General features: G+C 33.5%; 1 protein-coding gene across 21 annotated transcripts in view; it reads right to left on the bottom strand.

The window, feature by feature from the left end:
- LOC105233065 (voltage-dependent calcium channel type A subunit alpha-1) overlaps positions 1-17,256 on the bottom strand; it is a 183,804-nt gene that overhangs the window by 10,895 nt on the left and 155,653 nt on the right. For 19 of the 21 annotated variants that reach the window (XM_049454287.1, XM_049454286.1, XM_049454288.1 and 16 more), the window contains 5 exons: positions 14,260-14,384; positions 13,971-14,134; positions 3,276-3,476; positions 1,484-1,635; positions 506-732 (listed from right to left, as the gene is read on the bottom strand). In XM_049454287.1, the coding sequence (XP_049310244.1) occupies positions 506-732; positions 1,484-1,635; positions 3,276-3,476; positions 13,971-14,134; positions 14,260-14,384 (869 nt within the window). The remainder of the gene's footprint in view (positions 1-505; positions 733-1,483; positions 1,636-3,275; positions 3,477-13,970; positions 14,135-14,259; positions 14,385-17,256) is intronic. The other 2 variants (XM_049454295.1, XM_049454303.1) reach the window with 1 other exon arrangement.

The raw sequence follows: 17,256 nt of genomic DNA, 5'->3' as shown, positions 1-17,256 counted from the left end.
CACTCCTTTGGAAAGACCAGGTGAAGAAGGACCTGGCTTCCCTTGGAATCCCCATTTGGCGCCAAACAACGAAAAAGAATAACAAATGGTGCACTGTTGTAAATTCGGCTATAAGCGCGTAAGCGGTGTCTATGCCAAGAAAGAATAAGAAGAATCAGATTCTGTGTTTCCTTTTTTGCTCTGTCTACAATCTTCTTTTTCATGAACCCTAGTAATTTGAACCTAATGTGATTCGTATATATGCTTCAAAGTTTTTCTTCTACCACTGTTGATATGGAGTAGAAAGTTATGCAATGGTCGCATCTATAAACCTCGAATATATTTTAATGCATGGTCACATGGCCACCGACGTGTGAGTTACGAAGGCTTTATCGCGACGAGTGCTCATAAATAAAGAAAAAATATTTGCCCGTTTTACTTAGAAACGCTTTACTGGTTTATTTTCGAAAGTATCAAGCATATAGCTTTCTTTCCCTTCGCTTTGAGTTTTAAATTATTTACTAACCTTTCTCTTTCGAAATCCCTTTGACGATCACGCTCTCTCTCATAGAGTTCACGTTCATGATCCCGATACTCATACCGCATATCGTAGTCGCGAAGGTGATCTCGATATCGCTCTCGATCACGATCGCGTTCTCTACTGCTATACAGGTCGCGGTACATCGCACGATCCCGCAGCAGATCACGGTGGTGTGGCAAAGAATGAACACTATGGGGTGTCGAGTGATGTGTCTTAAAATAGAAAAATATTAACTTCAAATGGCAATAAAAATATATATAGTACATTAACACTGCATGCAAGATAGAAATATTTTCTATTCTTTCTCTATTACATATTAGCCTCAGTATACCCTAAGGAAACCTTTAACACTAACCGATTTAGAGGTTTTTGAGGTTAATTTTACTTTCTTAGTTCTCATATCGTGGCTTTTATGCTTGCGTTTCTCATCATTTTATAATTTATTAACAGATCAATTTTTTTAATAAAAAAAAACATTTATTGTGACGTAACTATAACAGTTAGACTCATGCTGCCAGGACATTTTTGGTAGATAACTGTTTGTACTGCAAAATCGTAGTACATTATTTTATTCTTTAATCAATAGTCTTCGCAGATGATTTTTAGGTCCTTTTTTTATTTCACCTTGCGTTTACATCGTTGGCCTTTTAGGAAGGATCCATAACCAATTTAAGAATAAAATTTAGCCTAGGTTCGCCGGAGAGAGTGTAGATTTGCTACGGTGAAATAATTATTCAAATCCTTATAACACTAAACAATTAAATCTTTCCTCTAAAAATGTTAGTATAGAAAGCGTCAACGTAGGGGTTAGTTGAGTTATTTTTAACGAATAAAAAATTACCCCTTTTGTCTAATTTCCCTCAAGTCTGAGATACATTTCTCAAACTGTGGTATTTAACGATTATATTTGTAGATACTCGTATACTAATAGTAATATTAGATTAGTACTATCTTATGACTTACATGTGTTGGACTTGCGTTAAGTTTTGGAAAATTAATATTGGTTGGCTTCAGCTGTAGTGTTGATGGTTTACTTGGTGTCGGTGGTAGACGTCGACCCATGCCAGCACGTCGCGATGCCAGCGTTGGGTAACTGTACTGAACATGAGTACCACCTAATATGAAATAATTGCGTTAAAATAAATTTTTATAAATAATTAATAATAGCAAAAAATTCAAAGTTACTATGGCTTAGAAAATAGTTGTTCATATTGGAATTAGTCGCTTATGTTATGTAATGTAGTTATGTTGTGTGGATAAGAACCCAAAACCATGGAATATGAAAATTACATCAAAGTGAAACATTTAGATATTTTATATTGCAGATAATTTACATATGAACGGTAAAAAAATCAAAGATTTCGTTATGGTATGAATACAAAAACCAAATATGCAAAGGCAAGTGTTTTATCATAAAATCGGTACATGCATAAAATGTCTCCTGGTGCGCCTCTGATATCGCATGAAAATATCGTATGATTACAGCAACAAAATGGGCACGTGAAAATGGCGGGGAAATAAGAAGTTTCGTATTTATTTTGCGTATAAAAAATTTTCTTAGTTTCTGGAAGCACTGTCGATTTCAACTTTGTAGAAAGTACGAAAGTATATGGAATTTCTACTACTGAAGGTTTTGAAGATATATAATATGACGAAAAGCGAATGCCTATAATAATATCGCATCTAGTAATTTCTTGTTTTTTCGAGATTTAACTGAACAGCTGAAAGCTAACTATGATTTAATCATAATTCGTGACAACAACAAAATAATAGGGAAAAGTCAAATTTATCAATACTAACTGAATAATAACTTGTCACTTCACGGTCTGAGAGTTTAAAGTTCTAACGCATAAATTGTAAATTTGTATTAAAAACTCCCCCAAAAAGGTTGACAATCTTCTGAAATTCTGTAATTAGTTTTTTTTTTAATATAACCGCCAAATAACTTGTGTGAAAACTGAGGATCGATCGTCAATAAGTTAGCAATAATTAATATACTATATTCTATAGTCTTTAGATTTGTTTGTAGCCTAATTGCTACGAGGCAATGAGTTTGAGCTGAAATGACATATGTTTGTATGTATTAATAATGCTTAAAATATATTTGTCAAAAATGAGGTAACACACATTAATTATTCAAAATCACACTGACCACATCATTCATTCAATCATAACCATATATAGTACATACATACATATATTCGTATATATACAGAAAATGTTTATGAGTAAACGGTGATGGTTTTGTACACATATGTACATATGTATGTATGTGTTGTAGTTTTGCGTTAAAGTATAGGTTAGGAAGTTAAGATGGCATAGTATATTCTTTAATGGCTGCTGGTGTTAGAGGACGATTACAATTACATGGGTACGTATGTATGTATATCTGTAGGTACATGTTTGTGAGTGAAGAAGAATAACTGTAGGTTGTGTACTTTTGTCCATATAGTATACATATATACAATTATGTATTAACTATGTATAGTTGGTGTTTTTAGGTGCTAGCTGTTAGTATGTATGCTATTTTATGCACGCATATGACGAGTAAAAACATGAAAGACTGTAGACAAACGCAACAGATGAGAAGATGCGATGAATGAGAGAACGGTTGTTAAATTATATTAATATGTGTAGTATTTTTTTTTTTAGTTTTAAGTCATCAATTTGCTTTGCTATTTGTTGTTTAATTGTTTTTTCAAAAATTTTGAAATAAAACACATTATGTTTTTTTGTTTATTTTTTGTTTTTGTACCCATATCAATCCCATAACCAAGTCTATCTCGTTCACGCATCTCCTGAAGTCGAGCGGGACTCGGCGAACGTGATCTTTGACATAGACTTGTTGTCCCATATGTGGGAAAAGGCAGTTCTGTACGCCTACTGCGCGAATAATGGCCACCATAACGAGAAGGCGAGGGCGAACGGGCCGGACTTGTCGATGCTGACCATGAACCTATACAACAACAATACACAGGGGTTTTTTATCAAATCTCATTTCATATCATTTACATTAAAATCATCGAAATAATAATATAAATATATTTGTTATAAATAATCAATAAATATATATGCACAAATTACTATACATTTAAGAACTTGGATTGTAAATTATTAAGGAAATTGTATTAGCCATGAAAATAACAGTATATTTATATGTTTGAACAAAAACTCTAGAACATTAACAAATCAGGTGATGCTAGAAACTAACCATTGTATGAATGTGTGTAAGATTTCTGCACCAATCGCTTTAGTTCATGCGATTACAGAAGTTTTAGAAATTTGGAAAAATATGGTAATTACTGTAAAAAAACTATATACATGTATGTATATTCCACGCTTGTGTATAAAGAGTATATGTACATATATTGGTGTGTGATATTTGACAATGATTTTTCGACAAAAACCACAGATCATCTATGGTTTATTACATGCTTTTTTGGAAGCAGTATATAATGTTATTAGAATTATGCATTGAATATTCGAAGTAATTGACTTGGGAATTTTGTTTTCAAATAAATCATTATTAATTTCGAACTAGCCGAATATTTATCCGTAAACCAGATTTATGTAACCGTTTATATTTTCAGTATAGTTTCGAGCTCAGTACGTACCAGTTTGTTCAATAAGTTTTATCGTTCGATAAGAAAGGGCGTTGCTACTAACACAATCTTCATATGAACTTATGTGAACTTTAATTTTAATCTGTCAATTCATTCTTTGTTTACAAGCCATTTAGTGTTGCCGTGTCACAGTGTTTTTTATAATGGAAAAAATTTAATGTGGTTCAGTGAAAAAATTCTTATTTTTGGAAGGTGTAGCACTAAAAGAAATTCACGAACAATTGTTAATGTGTATAATGATTGTTCATCTACAATTAAAACAGCAAAAGATGGGTTGCTGAATTTTGAAAAAGGCCGTACAAGCCTTGAAGACGATCCATGGAAGGACATCTAAAAAGCGCATCAACACCAGAAATCATAGCCAAAATACAAGATATGGTTTTGAAAGATCGTCGATTGACTACGAGAGATTTAGTAGAGGCTCTACATATCTCATTAGGCAGTGTGAGTCATATTTTAAGTGAAATTTTGGGTTTTAGAAATCTGTATGCACAATGGGTGCCGCATTCGCTAACAATGGAACAAAAACACATTCGAATGCGACTTTCTCAGCAACATTTTGAGCGTTTTAAAAAGGATAAAGTGGAGTTTGTGACTGGATTCATCACTATGGATGAGACTTGGGTCTATCACCATGATCCAGTTTCAAAACAAGAGGCTAAAGAGTGGTGTGAACCTGGTTGTTCGGCTTCGAAACGAGTTCGTGACCGGAAATCGGGCAAGAAGTTTATGTCATCTGTTTTTTGGGATGCGAGAGGAATTTTGTTTGCTGATTACTTGCAAACTGGTAAAACAATTAATTCCGAATATTATTGCAATCTTTTGGACCTATTGAAGGAAAAAATTCGTGAAAAATACCCAGTTTGCAAAAGAAAAAATCCTTTTTCATTAGGACAATGCACCGTGTCACAAGAGCATTTTGACAATGGCTAAAATCCATGAATTAAAGTTCGAATTGTTGCATCCACCGTATTCACCAAATTTGGCCCCCAGCGACTTCTATTTGTTTCCAGAACTCAAAAAATGTATGCGTGGCAAGTGTTTTTCACCAAATGAAGAGGTCATAATGGCTGTTGAAGCCTTCCAGATTCTCACTTCAGACCTTCCAGATTCTCACTTCAAGGATGGGATCCACAGACTACAGGATCGTTGAAGTAAGTATAGTAGTGTTCAGAGAGATTATACTGAACGACAAAACTTATTGAATAACTTGGGATGTACCATATCTGTTTTTGTAACATAACTTCGAAAGTATACAATAACTCAATAAAGTTCACATAAACCTAGTTCTATTAACCTACAACACATTTACATACTTGTTTAAATATGAATATATTTTATTTATTTATTTATTTATTTAAGTCTATGAACATTAATTCTTACAGACTAATGGAGAATTTGTTATATTGTTTTTTATATATATTTCAAAAGATGTATATAGATGTGTGCTTAAATCGGCTGTTAATAACAGCAAAATCAATTTAAAACAGATAACGAGCCAAAAGTGGCCGTACAAGCCTTGCCACGTATCTTGTAAGTGAATAAAAATAACTCCATATACCCTGCAACCACCAGACATTAACCCTATTACAACATGTCTGGAATTTATTGGAAAATCGTATTCGTAAACATCGAATTTCATGAAACAGAGTGCCTAGAAACTGCCTTATCGACTTAGTGGGTCAAAATATCCCTAAATAATAATAATAGAAATTTAGTGGGGAGCATACGTCGTCGTTTGGGGACAAAAACTGCAACAAAATGAAGGTAAAAAAATAAATAAATCTAAAACTATTGTAATTACTTTTGATTTATACAAATATTTATTAGTGTATGTAAACTTTTTTTCATTTTTGTGTCGTAGATTAATAGAACTAGGTGTATGTAAACTTTATTGATTCACTGTATGCAGCAGACAATTATTTATCAGCGATATGTTTGGAGACACGTTTATTAAGTGTTTTTTATACCCTCAACAGCGTAAATTAATTTTACCACGAAGCTTGTAACACCCAGAATAATATCGCAGACCCTTAAAAAAATTATATAAATGGTTCGCGGGACGAACTGAGTCGATTTAGCCAAGTCCGTCAGTCTGACCATCAGTCACTCAGTTTAAGGAGTACAATTTGCGAAGAAATTGTTGGTTAGGACCATTATAGCATGGAGCTGCAGTACGAACTAAACCGTGGGAATCAAGCTCCTGTAAGAAGAACTTAAACCAATGAAGGGCATTATAGCTACGGTGCAACCACTGTTTACCTTTTTTTTGTTATACTATTGCAACTTAGGTTGGGTAAGAAAATCTATTATATTTTTTTCTTGATACTCTAAAATATAGGTCCTCACACATCGCTAAAAAGGTATTCCACGCATGAGCTTTTGTTTGCAACAAGAAGTTCTTCCGCCTCATTATTTTTTTCCAATTACTGAAAAAAATCCCGTTTCATAGTTTTTTTAGGAAATTGATTGCTGCATTACGATTTTTTCGTTTAAGATACCTGTAGGCCACCTTATGACCAAAAATTCTTCAAATCGCACAGTTCATGCCACCAGATACCGAATATGTGGACACCAGTTCTTATTGATAACTTTTTATTGAAAACATCAGTCAATATCTGATATATGTATATATGTATATGTATTACTGAAAATCGAAAAAATCATTTTCTGAAAATACTATGTCGAAAATGGGCTGAATCGGGTTAATACCCTTACCCCACATGTTTCTATGTACGTACATATGTATAAGTAAATAAAGAACTTTATCGGCATATACGAGTATCGATCAATATGTGATTAGTCTTAACGAAATTGAGAGAGCGCGTTTTTACATTTAATGTTTATCTTTGAGCAAAAAAAGAATAAAATCGGGGAGAAAGTTGCCTTAGACCCCATATACTTAATATTGATTATCAGCGTGTAAATTAAATCAATATTTTATTGTCACAAAGGAATATACTAAGTTATTTTTAAATACAATTTTGCAGCCAACTTATTTACAAAACACATTTGTCATTCTTTCGAAAATTTCAATTGTATGAAATTCGAAATATTGGGTAGTTGAAAAAGTCTTTTCGTATTTCTAATCAAATTTCAACTTATTTTTTTTTTTTATAATGTACTTTTATGAACCAAATTTGTATCATTTTGGTCGACCACTGTTTGCCATTTTTCCGCATTATTCCATCAGTATAAAACTTTTATGGCTTGCGACAAGTAATTTTGACGGGCTTCTCTTTAAGCACACTTTACTCCATTAAGTGAGTACTATGTTGATTCAAGGCTATATGGTGAATGTTTCGAAGCATCCCAGGCAAGCTCTCCCAGTTTTTGCTGAGTCATCAAAGATGTGTTTGGTCTAGCGTTGTCCTGATGAAAGACGAAACCCTTTCTGTTAATTAGTTCTGGCTATTATTTCTTTCGATTGCTTGCTTTAATCAAATCAGTCGTTGAGAGTAAAATGTAGAATCAATCGTTCGTCCAGGCTTGAGTGGAAGACTCCTTTTCAATTCCACCACAAATCCAACATAACCTTTCGAGGCGTCAATCCTGGCTTTACCACTATTTGTTGAGCTTCACCACGCTTGGTCCCTATTTTTCGTCTCCTGTTACCATTCGCTTCAGAAATGGTTCGATTTCATTTCGTTTCAGCAAAGAATCGCAGATGTTAATTTAGTCCATTAAAATTTTCACAGACACTCAATGTGGTATCCAATCATCGAACTTCGTTTTGTAGCCAGCCTTTTTTAAATTGTTCAAAACCATATGATGATGAATTTTAAGCTCCTTAGCAATGTCATGGCTGCTTATGTGACGGTCCTGGTCAATCTTTTCCATAATTTCATCGACTTTTTCAACGATAGGTCAACCAGAGCGAGGTGCATCTTTCACCTCGAAATTTCCAGAACGGAAGCGAGTGAACCATTGTTGTGCTATACGAACTGATAGCGTTATATCCGTAAACTTCACAAATTTCATTGGTGGCTTGCATCCCTTTTAATACAAAAATTTCAAAATTTGGTGAATTGCTTCTTTATTTTCACTCATTTTTGAACAGTTGTAACTTTTTTTCAACTTCCTCGAATTTAATTTTTGTTAAATGAAGCTTAAATCTCACCTTTCCAACACTATATGGTTGACACAATGTGATTGGTACTACTAGAGATATACGACCACAACGACATCTATTGACAAAATACGAAAAGACTTTTTCGAACCCTATATAAGCCATTTGTATTAGTGCTTGGACTGCGATCGGAATCAAGCTGAAGTAATGAAAACTATCTTTAGCAAAATGTCTGCACGAAATTTCGCATGAATTTTATCCAAAGCAATTGTTGAGATCAGGCTCACTTTGGCATGTATATGAAACCATGTTCTTGCATAGAAACTTTTGTAATTGGGAAGGATATTCTAGCTTCGGCACAACCGAAGATAACGTATTTTGTTGTTTTTATATTGAATCAATAAGTCCTAACTTTCAATTTTTTGGTCGGGTATTGTTTTTGTTTCAACAAATCATGAAAATAAATTTATATATGTATGAATGAACATGTTTGGGAGTTCGGATCTGAAGAAATTAGAAATTGCATAGGAGTTTGCTGATAAGCAATTTTTTTATTTTTGTTTTAAGAGTATATAAATTGAAAATGAGGTGTGTTTGAACTGATAAATTTAGTAAGTCTTTTTGTTACTGTTTCTTAAATATATGTAGATGAGTTTCTATGTGTACTAAAATGTACCATAAATGTGGAGTAAACATTTATTTATGCATTTTCAGATGAGTAATTTTATTTTGAAAACACTTATCATGCTTTTTCTTGTAAAAAAAAATTGCATAATTTGGGAGATATTCGGTTATGATAGAGTTTAACATACAATTTCCAATAAAAAATAAGACATTTTATTTTACTATTAAATATTGAAATGCACACTTGATAACATGTTTAACGTGTATAAAAATATATATTGTGACAAAAAAGTACCCTGAAATTATATTTTAAACTCCCCTGGTGAACGAAATTTCAAAAGAATATATTTTGCTTAGTTGGTAGGACTGTTCTTAATTACTATTCCAAATCGTTTACAGCAGGTGCTTAAGGGATCGTCTCAGTGTAAAATTTTCGAAATATCAAATTTTGCAATTTTTTTGTTGCATTATGGGATAGTATACATACTCCCAAATTTGTAATCCAAATTCAAATTGTTACGGTCGCTACAGAGTTTCTTGTAAAACAGGGAACAGAGTAGGGATTTTCCAACTTCAATCTTTAAACTCGGTTTCAACTTTCAATAGAAGAGTTTTGTTGATATCTAGTTCCAATTTGGAGATAACATTTTTAACGTCATTCGCTGTCGTGCTGTCTAAGCTTTTATTTTTTTTAAATCTTCCTATATAAAAATCAATACTTTTTATCAAATTTCAAAAAAAAAAAAAATACAAAAAAAGCTTCCTTAGCGCGATAACGATATTCCAGCAGATTAATAAAAATTTTGTTTTAGACAAAATTGCGGTCGCAATCGTGGCCATCGTGCAGGACCTTTTTTTTTACGTGTCATTTCAACAATTTAGTTAACTATTATACACCCAATAACTAAACATAAAATAATCAATTTGCATTCGTCATGAATGTTTATTTATAAAAAATCGATTAGTTAATTTCAACATTAAAAAAAATCTCGAAAATCAGTGATTTTCCCGAGGGTCACAATTAAACGACGGTAGACGTCAGTAGTGCGTTGCAACTTTCACAATGGATAAAAATATTGAACAAAGGATTAATAACAAATTTTGTATTTCTATCCAAATTTCGTGCGCAGAATCGTTGCGAATGTTGGAAAAACGGTCGAAAGGTCGTTGAAGACATGTCTCGTTCTGGACGACCTCTTTAACTATTGAAATTACATATTAAAAAGTGAGGGATATGGCGCTTAAAAATCGTCAGACAAATGTTAGAGAGATGGCAAGGGAGCTCGACATCTCCCAAGAATCCGTTCGAATGATTTTGGTGGATATTTTGGGTATGAAACACGTTCTTCTCGATTCTTCCAGATACAGCTGATTTTTTTTCAAAATAGTACGATTGTGATCGAATATGAAACCAAAAACGCAATGAATACAAAGAGATAAGACAAAATTCGATGAAAGAGTTGAAGGTTATACCAAAAAGTGTTACGAGGTTTGAAAAACTCAATGGCATAAGTGTACTCGTATTCTATCTATTCTATCTGGTGGGGATAACTTTGAACGCGACAAAATAAATTATGATAAAAAATTAAATATTTTTCGTTTTATTTAAAATTTCCGGGTATTTTTTTGTCACAATTTATACTGTTAATATTATTTACATATTATTTGAGAAAACTGATTCGCTTCTTTGGGTAACTTCTCTCAATATAAAATTTTAAATTAAATTCAAAATATTTTTAAAATCTTGCAGTTTGGCTCTTCTAGTCATCGCAGATGACACATTTTTTTTTTGGTTTACAATCAATATCTACTCATAGATACCTAAATTAAAAAGGAAAAAATTGGTAATATATCAGGGTGGATATATTCTTTCTTACTGAATTTATTTTTGAGAAAATAACTGTAGTTCTTCAACAATTGCTAACTCACAAAAACTTTTCGAAGACGGAAGCAAAGCAAAGATGAATGAAGTTGAGGAATGCACCGCGACCTTTGGTCTATTGTGCAAAGATGTAAACACATCCAAAAAAATTTCACGAATGCGAGAAACCAATCGCAATCGGAATTGTAAGCGATATAGTAGTCCATTAAACAAAAACATTAATTACACAGGCCAACACTAAATTTGCTTCTTTGAATTTATCAACTGATTCTAGTTAATTTGGGTGCGCTGAATTCAAATCTGTAATCAGTTTGTCTCTATCAGCTATAGCTCTCTCAGCCTTCGTGATATAACTTTTTTATACCCTCCAATTATGACCGTCTGTCAGTTTTTTCAAAAAATTGTTTAATCAAAATTTCTTATTTACAGCTATAGTAGTTGCCAAAAAAAAAAACAGTTTTTCGGAAAACAATTTTTTACCCAAAATTTTTTTTCCAATTTTTTTTTTTTCAACAAAAAAATGCCCAAATTTTTTAAGTATTTAAAAAGTAAGGAATATAAAAAAATAAAAAGAAGTAAAACTGTTTCATACAAATCTATTAAAATAAAAAAAAAATTCTCACAAAGCATTAAAAATATAATATATAGTATACGAGTATATATGTATACATATATAATTCTAGTTACAGAATGTAAAGCGTCTTTTAAGAGACAATCTGGAATGAACAGCCGAATCAGAGTCTCTTTGCAAATTCCAACAGTAGTCTGCCATCATATGTGTATCCCACCTTCCCTCTTACCGATTCTCCATAATTGTGTTATCTTGGTGAAACCTTTCTCCTTGTTCTTCGCTTAAATTACCAAAATAGATGTGCAACGGTTGTAGGACGATCTATTCACGTAGAACTAAAGCTTAATATACAATATTTTTATCGCCAACAATCATTTTTTCTCTCGTAGGCCTATATTTTTGCCGCCAATTTTTTGCTTGGATCTGCTATCCCAGAGACACAAAAAGCAAGGGAACTTAGTATAAACACTCAGTTGTCCAAGAAGAAAATTGACCATTTTAAGATCAACACAACTGATCTATTTGTGGTTTTGGTATTTTATCTTTTTCATCACTAATACAATCTGTTTATATTCTTATTTCATTGTTGTGGAGTGCGCAATTGGAATTGATGCATACACATTGCCATTGTGCAATAAGACGCACTTCAAACGTCTCTTGGAACTGTCCACGAAGAGACGCCAATCGCTAGGTAGATACTTGGATAGCCCCATTTCCTGCATAAGACCATTTATATTATTAAAAAACACCAGATTGCCTTCCTTAGTAGAAAATGTTAAAAAAGTTTTGTCCCTGGTGCGGTAAAAAGTTATTTTTGTTCCACGTTCTAACAATTTCTTATCATTTAACCTCGAAGCTAACACTTCGGACGCTTCTTTTGATAAAACTAAATCTCGAATTAAGTTATTCAACTCGCATTGATTAAAACATTGAGGAATAGTTTCTGTGTCTTTGAAAACACTGTCGCAGTCATTTAGATCATTACTGGCCGAACTCGGCTCTGGAGAATCATTCAGTTTTGGAATGAGAACATCTTCGGAATGGAGAATTGGACGGCATGCTGACGGTAAATCGGAATACTGCCATTTATTTCGATTTTTCCTATTAATACCAGCAATACTCACTAAACAGAAGTAACAGTGGACCAATTGATTTCTGGGCTCTCTCCAAACCATCGGCACACCAAACTTAAGTCTATTTCGTTTTCCTTGAGTCCACTGTCGCAAATTTACACATTGTGTGCAATCAATGTGTGAAGCCCAACTTTTATCTTGATCACCAAGATCAACTCCAGAGCTATCAAAATACGATTTTTTAACAAATTCCGAAATAGGTCTTATGTTTTCTTTAAAGGTGTATTCTCCACAAATGTAACGAAATGTGTCAACGTAATTTTTACACCGTCTTCTATTGGATGTCATTTCTATTTAGATCAACACTTTTTAATAAACTTTGCCAACTGCAATAAACCACTTCTTATAAGCAAATAACTTCCGATATAGAACTGGAGCGCAATAAGAAAAAATAACGGTCTCAATAATATTATACAAATAATATTTCCGTCAATCAGCTAGCAACTACACAAAAAATAATATTTTCGGAAACTGCTTGTACCGAATTTTATATACCATCCAGTAAATGAGTTACTAAGTTAAATTAGCATATCTTAAGCGAACCGGTTTGATACCTATAAGTTGACTGGAAGGTAAAATAATAAAAATAATATTTATGAAAAGAAAAAAATATTTGAACTAAAAAAATTTAAGGTAAACATTTTTTTTGGCGAAATGTTTTTTCAGGTCATAAGTTAAGTGGAGGGTATAAAAAAGCTATATCATGAAAACTGGAGCTGATAGAGACAAACTGATTACAGATTTGAATTCAGCGCGTCCAAATTAACTAGAATCAGTTGATAAATTTAAAGAAGCAAAAGTTTTTTTTTTTTTAATTTTGTCGGGCTGTGTTATGAGTCAATAAATTGAAAATAATCAGGACTATAAGTTTTAAAGTAAAATACAGATTAAGTTTGTTTGTGGCATGTGATATTCAAACTTTGCTGTTCATTTCAAACTTTCAACATGCAAATATATTTTATTTCCTGAACTTTTTAGAAAAGTCAAACGGTATATTTAACGCGTAGGATTTGTTCCCGTTTCTAGCATTTTCAAGCTTAGATCTGTACTTCTACGCCGTAAAAAACTCTGGGTAAGGCAGAAACAACTTTTTTGAAAAAATTTCCGAAAATAAAGTGAGCTTTTTGTTAGAGAATTTGTGAGAATATTAACAATGGGTGTTTACTTTCGGCTGCGTCTGTAATTACATATATGTGAGTGACCCTTGAGTAACATCTAAATGTGTTTTATTATACATTCATATGTACGAGTATATCATAAAGTAACAAGAATTCAAAATTTTGTCATACTTGTAACACAAAGCCATCTATCATAACACAAATAACTTCCACTTAAATGTAGAACTACAAAAACCGTATCCAAAAAATAATCATACAGTTATGTAGTTATGTATGAACACACAAATATATGATATCATCGGCAATTTAGGATGTTATATAACTGTAAGCTAATTGTATTTAAAAAACGTGTTATTCAAAGTGTATATTAACGGCATATTTGAAAATACAAACAAAATATATAGATATTATAAATATTTTATTTGAATACCTCTTGGATAACGCGGATGTCCATATCCGTGCCTAGGATGACGGGTCTCCTTGACCATCTCTACAACATTAGATACGGTATCGGAGAACCCAATATCATGATGTATGTATTGATGGCCTCGCCGTCTAGGACTTGGAGATCTGGCCAATGGAGATCCGTTATGTCTAATGCAGTAAAATTTTTTCAATTTTAATTAATATTATTTTTTATTGAGTAAGTATCTTATTGTATAGACATTAGGCATATTAGCGAATATTTTCGGTTTAAAAAGCGAGAATATTGCACTCACCTTAAACTTGGCGAACGACGATGATGACCATTGTGATACGCGTGACCAGGATGTAAATGACCAGCATCGGCACCGGTTAAGGATTCCTGCGAGGGATGTCTCGAGGCATCCTGCAGCTCCAGCATCTGGCGGAAATTATCAAGAGCGCAAATGTGAGTAAAATGTGGAAAAAAATAAAAGCGATTTCTTCTACAACAGCTGATACAGAAATTACATTGGCAGGAAGGAATTACATATATAATACACAATTTATTTAAGGTTATGTGTTTAACTATGGTATCTAAGCAAGAAGCTACATACAGAAGTATGTAGTCAGATATCGATATATGTATATATATTGTAGGTATATAATGTAAATAACTTTAACGTAAATTTACAAAATGGGTACTCAATAAGTTAAATGCGGGGTACATATATGTATGTATATGTTTCTATAGGTGTTGCAACATATGCATGTAGCAGTTGTATAAGTGAGTGTTCGCTACTTATAACAATATGTCAAGTACATTTGTTCATTACTCAATGTTTCGATGATAGTTCCGCTTCATACTTAATTATACTTTTGTAGCGCTAAATTTTGTCTAGTTTTGATTGTGACACTATTCACTGTTTGCTCATCTAACACTCTGTCCTATATTTAAAAATTAAACAACAAATAATGGTCATCTAAATTATTTCGAAAAGAAGACCACTCTAATTAAAAACTGAAAAACGAACTAAAGAATTCCAATTCGTTATAGCATTGGAAGAACACACATCAATGGAGAAAAATGCAAGTGGTAAGAAGTTGTAAGAAGTTGCTTTAAATCTAGGAAAGTGCATGCAACTAGTTAATGCTAGGAACAAATAAAATCAAAAGGATTGCAAGGCATTTGCTGGGCTGGGCTCAAGAAGTATGCATTCGAAGGAATTTGCATAGGAATGTGCGTGTGGCATGTGGCATGTGGCGTGTGCATAATATGAAATAGAGCTGCTGTGTGTTTGTGTGTGACTTACTTACCAAAAGGTTTGCTAAATCAAATGCATCTCTACAAGATGGCGTGGTTATTTTCAAATGTGGTGCCACAAACGACAATTACGCAATTATGTAGGTGAATCGGTGCACTTACAATGGACTAATGGCCCCTTACTTTATTAATCGCATTCATACACTGGCAAACGAATTTGTGTAAATTTTACATTGTGTAGTGTTAACGGATGCAATTTAATGTAAAAGTGAGTTGTATTTTGTTGTGTGCGCTAAATGTTATATATTATTCGATACTTCGAAAAAATATGTGTAAGTAACTTACTAAGTTAACAAAACATGTAATATTTCATGTACTCTTAAAATTACGCTAAATAAAGTGAAATTTAATTGTATGTGAAATGCTTGTCATCCCATGTTCTCAGAGTCTCTCTGCTGACTTCTGAAGTCCTTTGTTATCATAAAGGTATTACCGGAAAAAACCGGAAAAGACTTTCTGTTAGCAGCACTGCATTTTTTGACCTTTTTACTAACAAAAGAAAGACCATTTCACTTTCAGCACACTTTTCCATCATTATAAATATGAATATCAGAAAGTGTGAGCTAAGAGAGCGGAGATTTAAATGAAGAATTTTCGATACCTTCTGAACAGGGTGTATAAGAAAAGTCATGTGTTAGTTTCTCACATCACATGGAGCTGAGAATTCGAAAAGACTGTAGGAAATGTCTAGAGCAGGGCACTAGGAAAACAATGGATCTTTTGTGCTACTGTGCCGCATTAGCAAGACAACGCTGTAAGCATCTGGGATTATGATACAGTGGAGGAGGTATCGATAGTGAGGCGGCACTGTCTGTTAAAATACGCGTCAAGCACAGGCATTTTAAAGGATGACTGGTCTATGAATAGCTTATAGACCTACCAGATTTACCTAACCTAATTTAACCTTCTCACATGCATGTATTAAGGAATTTTAACAGAGCAGAGATGATTTAATGTGAGCTCTCACATCACATACGAAGGTCTGCAATAATTTGACAGAAACTGTTTGATCCTTGCTGACTTTATCAATTAGCAGCTTACAAAGCCGTAGTACATAAACGAAACTCCACAAAATGAATTAAAAAAACTTTTCATTACGCTGGCCAAAAGTATACAGGGTTTGTCCGGAAAGTAATAAGACTGAGTTGATTTAAAAAAAAATATAGAACCAATCGTTACAATTTTTTAAATATTTTCAAAATAGGCTCCTTCTGCGTCGATGCAACGCTGCAAGTGCGATTTCCATGCATTGAAGGCGTCACGGAATAGCTATTGAGAGCCGAAGTGCATGCTGCTTGGATTCAATTTCATCAACCTTTTCAGGCATGGAAAACAAAAAAAAAACATCTGGGTGGGCCACATGTGGGCTGTAGGCCGGATGCGGAAGCGTGGGATGGTTAGATAGCTGTTCACAATAAAGGCGGTGTGAGACGGGGCGTTGTCGTGGTGCATCTTCCAATCGGCTGCGATGTCTTATCGGACCCGATTGACCCTTCGTTTGAGTCTCTTGAGGATTTCCACGTAAAACTTGGCGTTGACAGTTTGTCCAGGAGGAACAAATTCATGGTGCCTTTGGTGTCAAAAAAGACAATAAGCATCGTTTTCACTTTGGATTTGCTCAATCTTGCGGTCTTTATTAGCGACCTCTTCCCTGTCGTCCAAAAAGACCTGGTGCCACCGAAACACACCACTTCTTACTAAAGCAATATCGATGTCGAATATACGAGGTGTGTTCAAAAAGTATCACGAATCGTAACTGACAGTTTTCTTCGATTGCAGGGGCGTGGTGCATCATGAGTTCTTGCCACAGGGAAGAACGGTCAATAAGGAATATTACCTGCAAGTTATGCGCAATTTGCGCGAAGCAATCCGCCAGAAACGTCCGGATTTGTGGAAAAACAAAAATTGGCTTTTGCACCACGATAACCATTGTTGCTTGTGCGCGACTTTTTGGCCAAAAACAACACACTAATGATGCCGCAGCCACCGT

Source organism: Bactrocera dorsalis, chromosome 4 (genome assembly GCF_023373825.1).
Source record: "Bactrocera dorsalis isolate Fly_Bdor chromosome 4, ASM2337382v1, whole genome shotgun sequence".
NCBI classification, from domain to species: domain Eukaryota; kingdom Metazoa; phylum Arthropoda; class Insecta; order Diptera; family Tephritidae; genus Bactrocera; species Bactrocera dorsalis.
The sequence above is the reverse complement of the archived record's forward strand: the minus strand, read 5'-3'. Positions and strand labels throughout refer to the sequence as shown.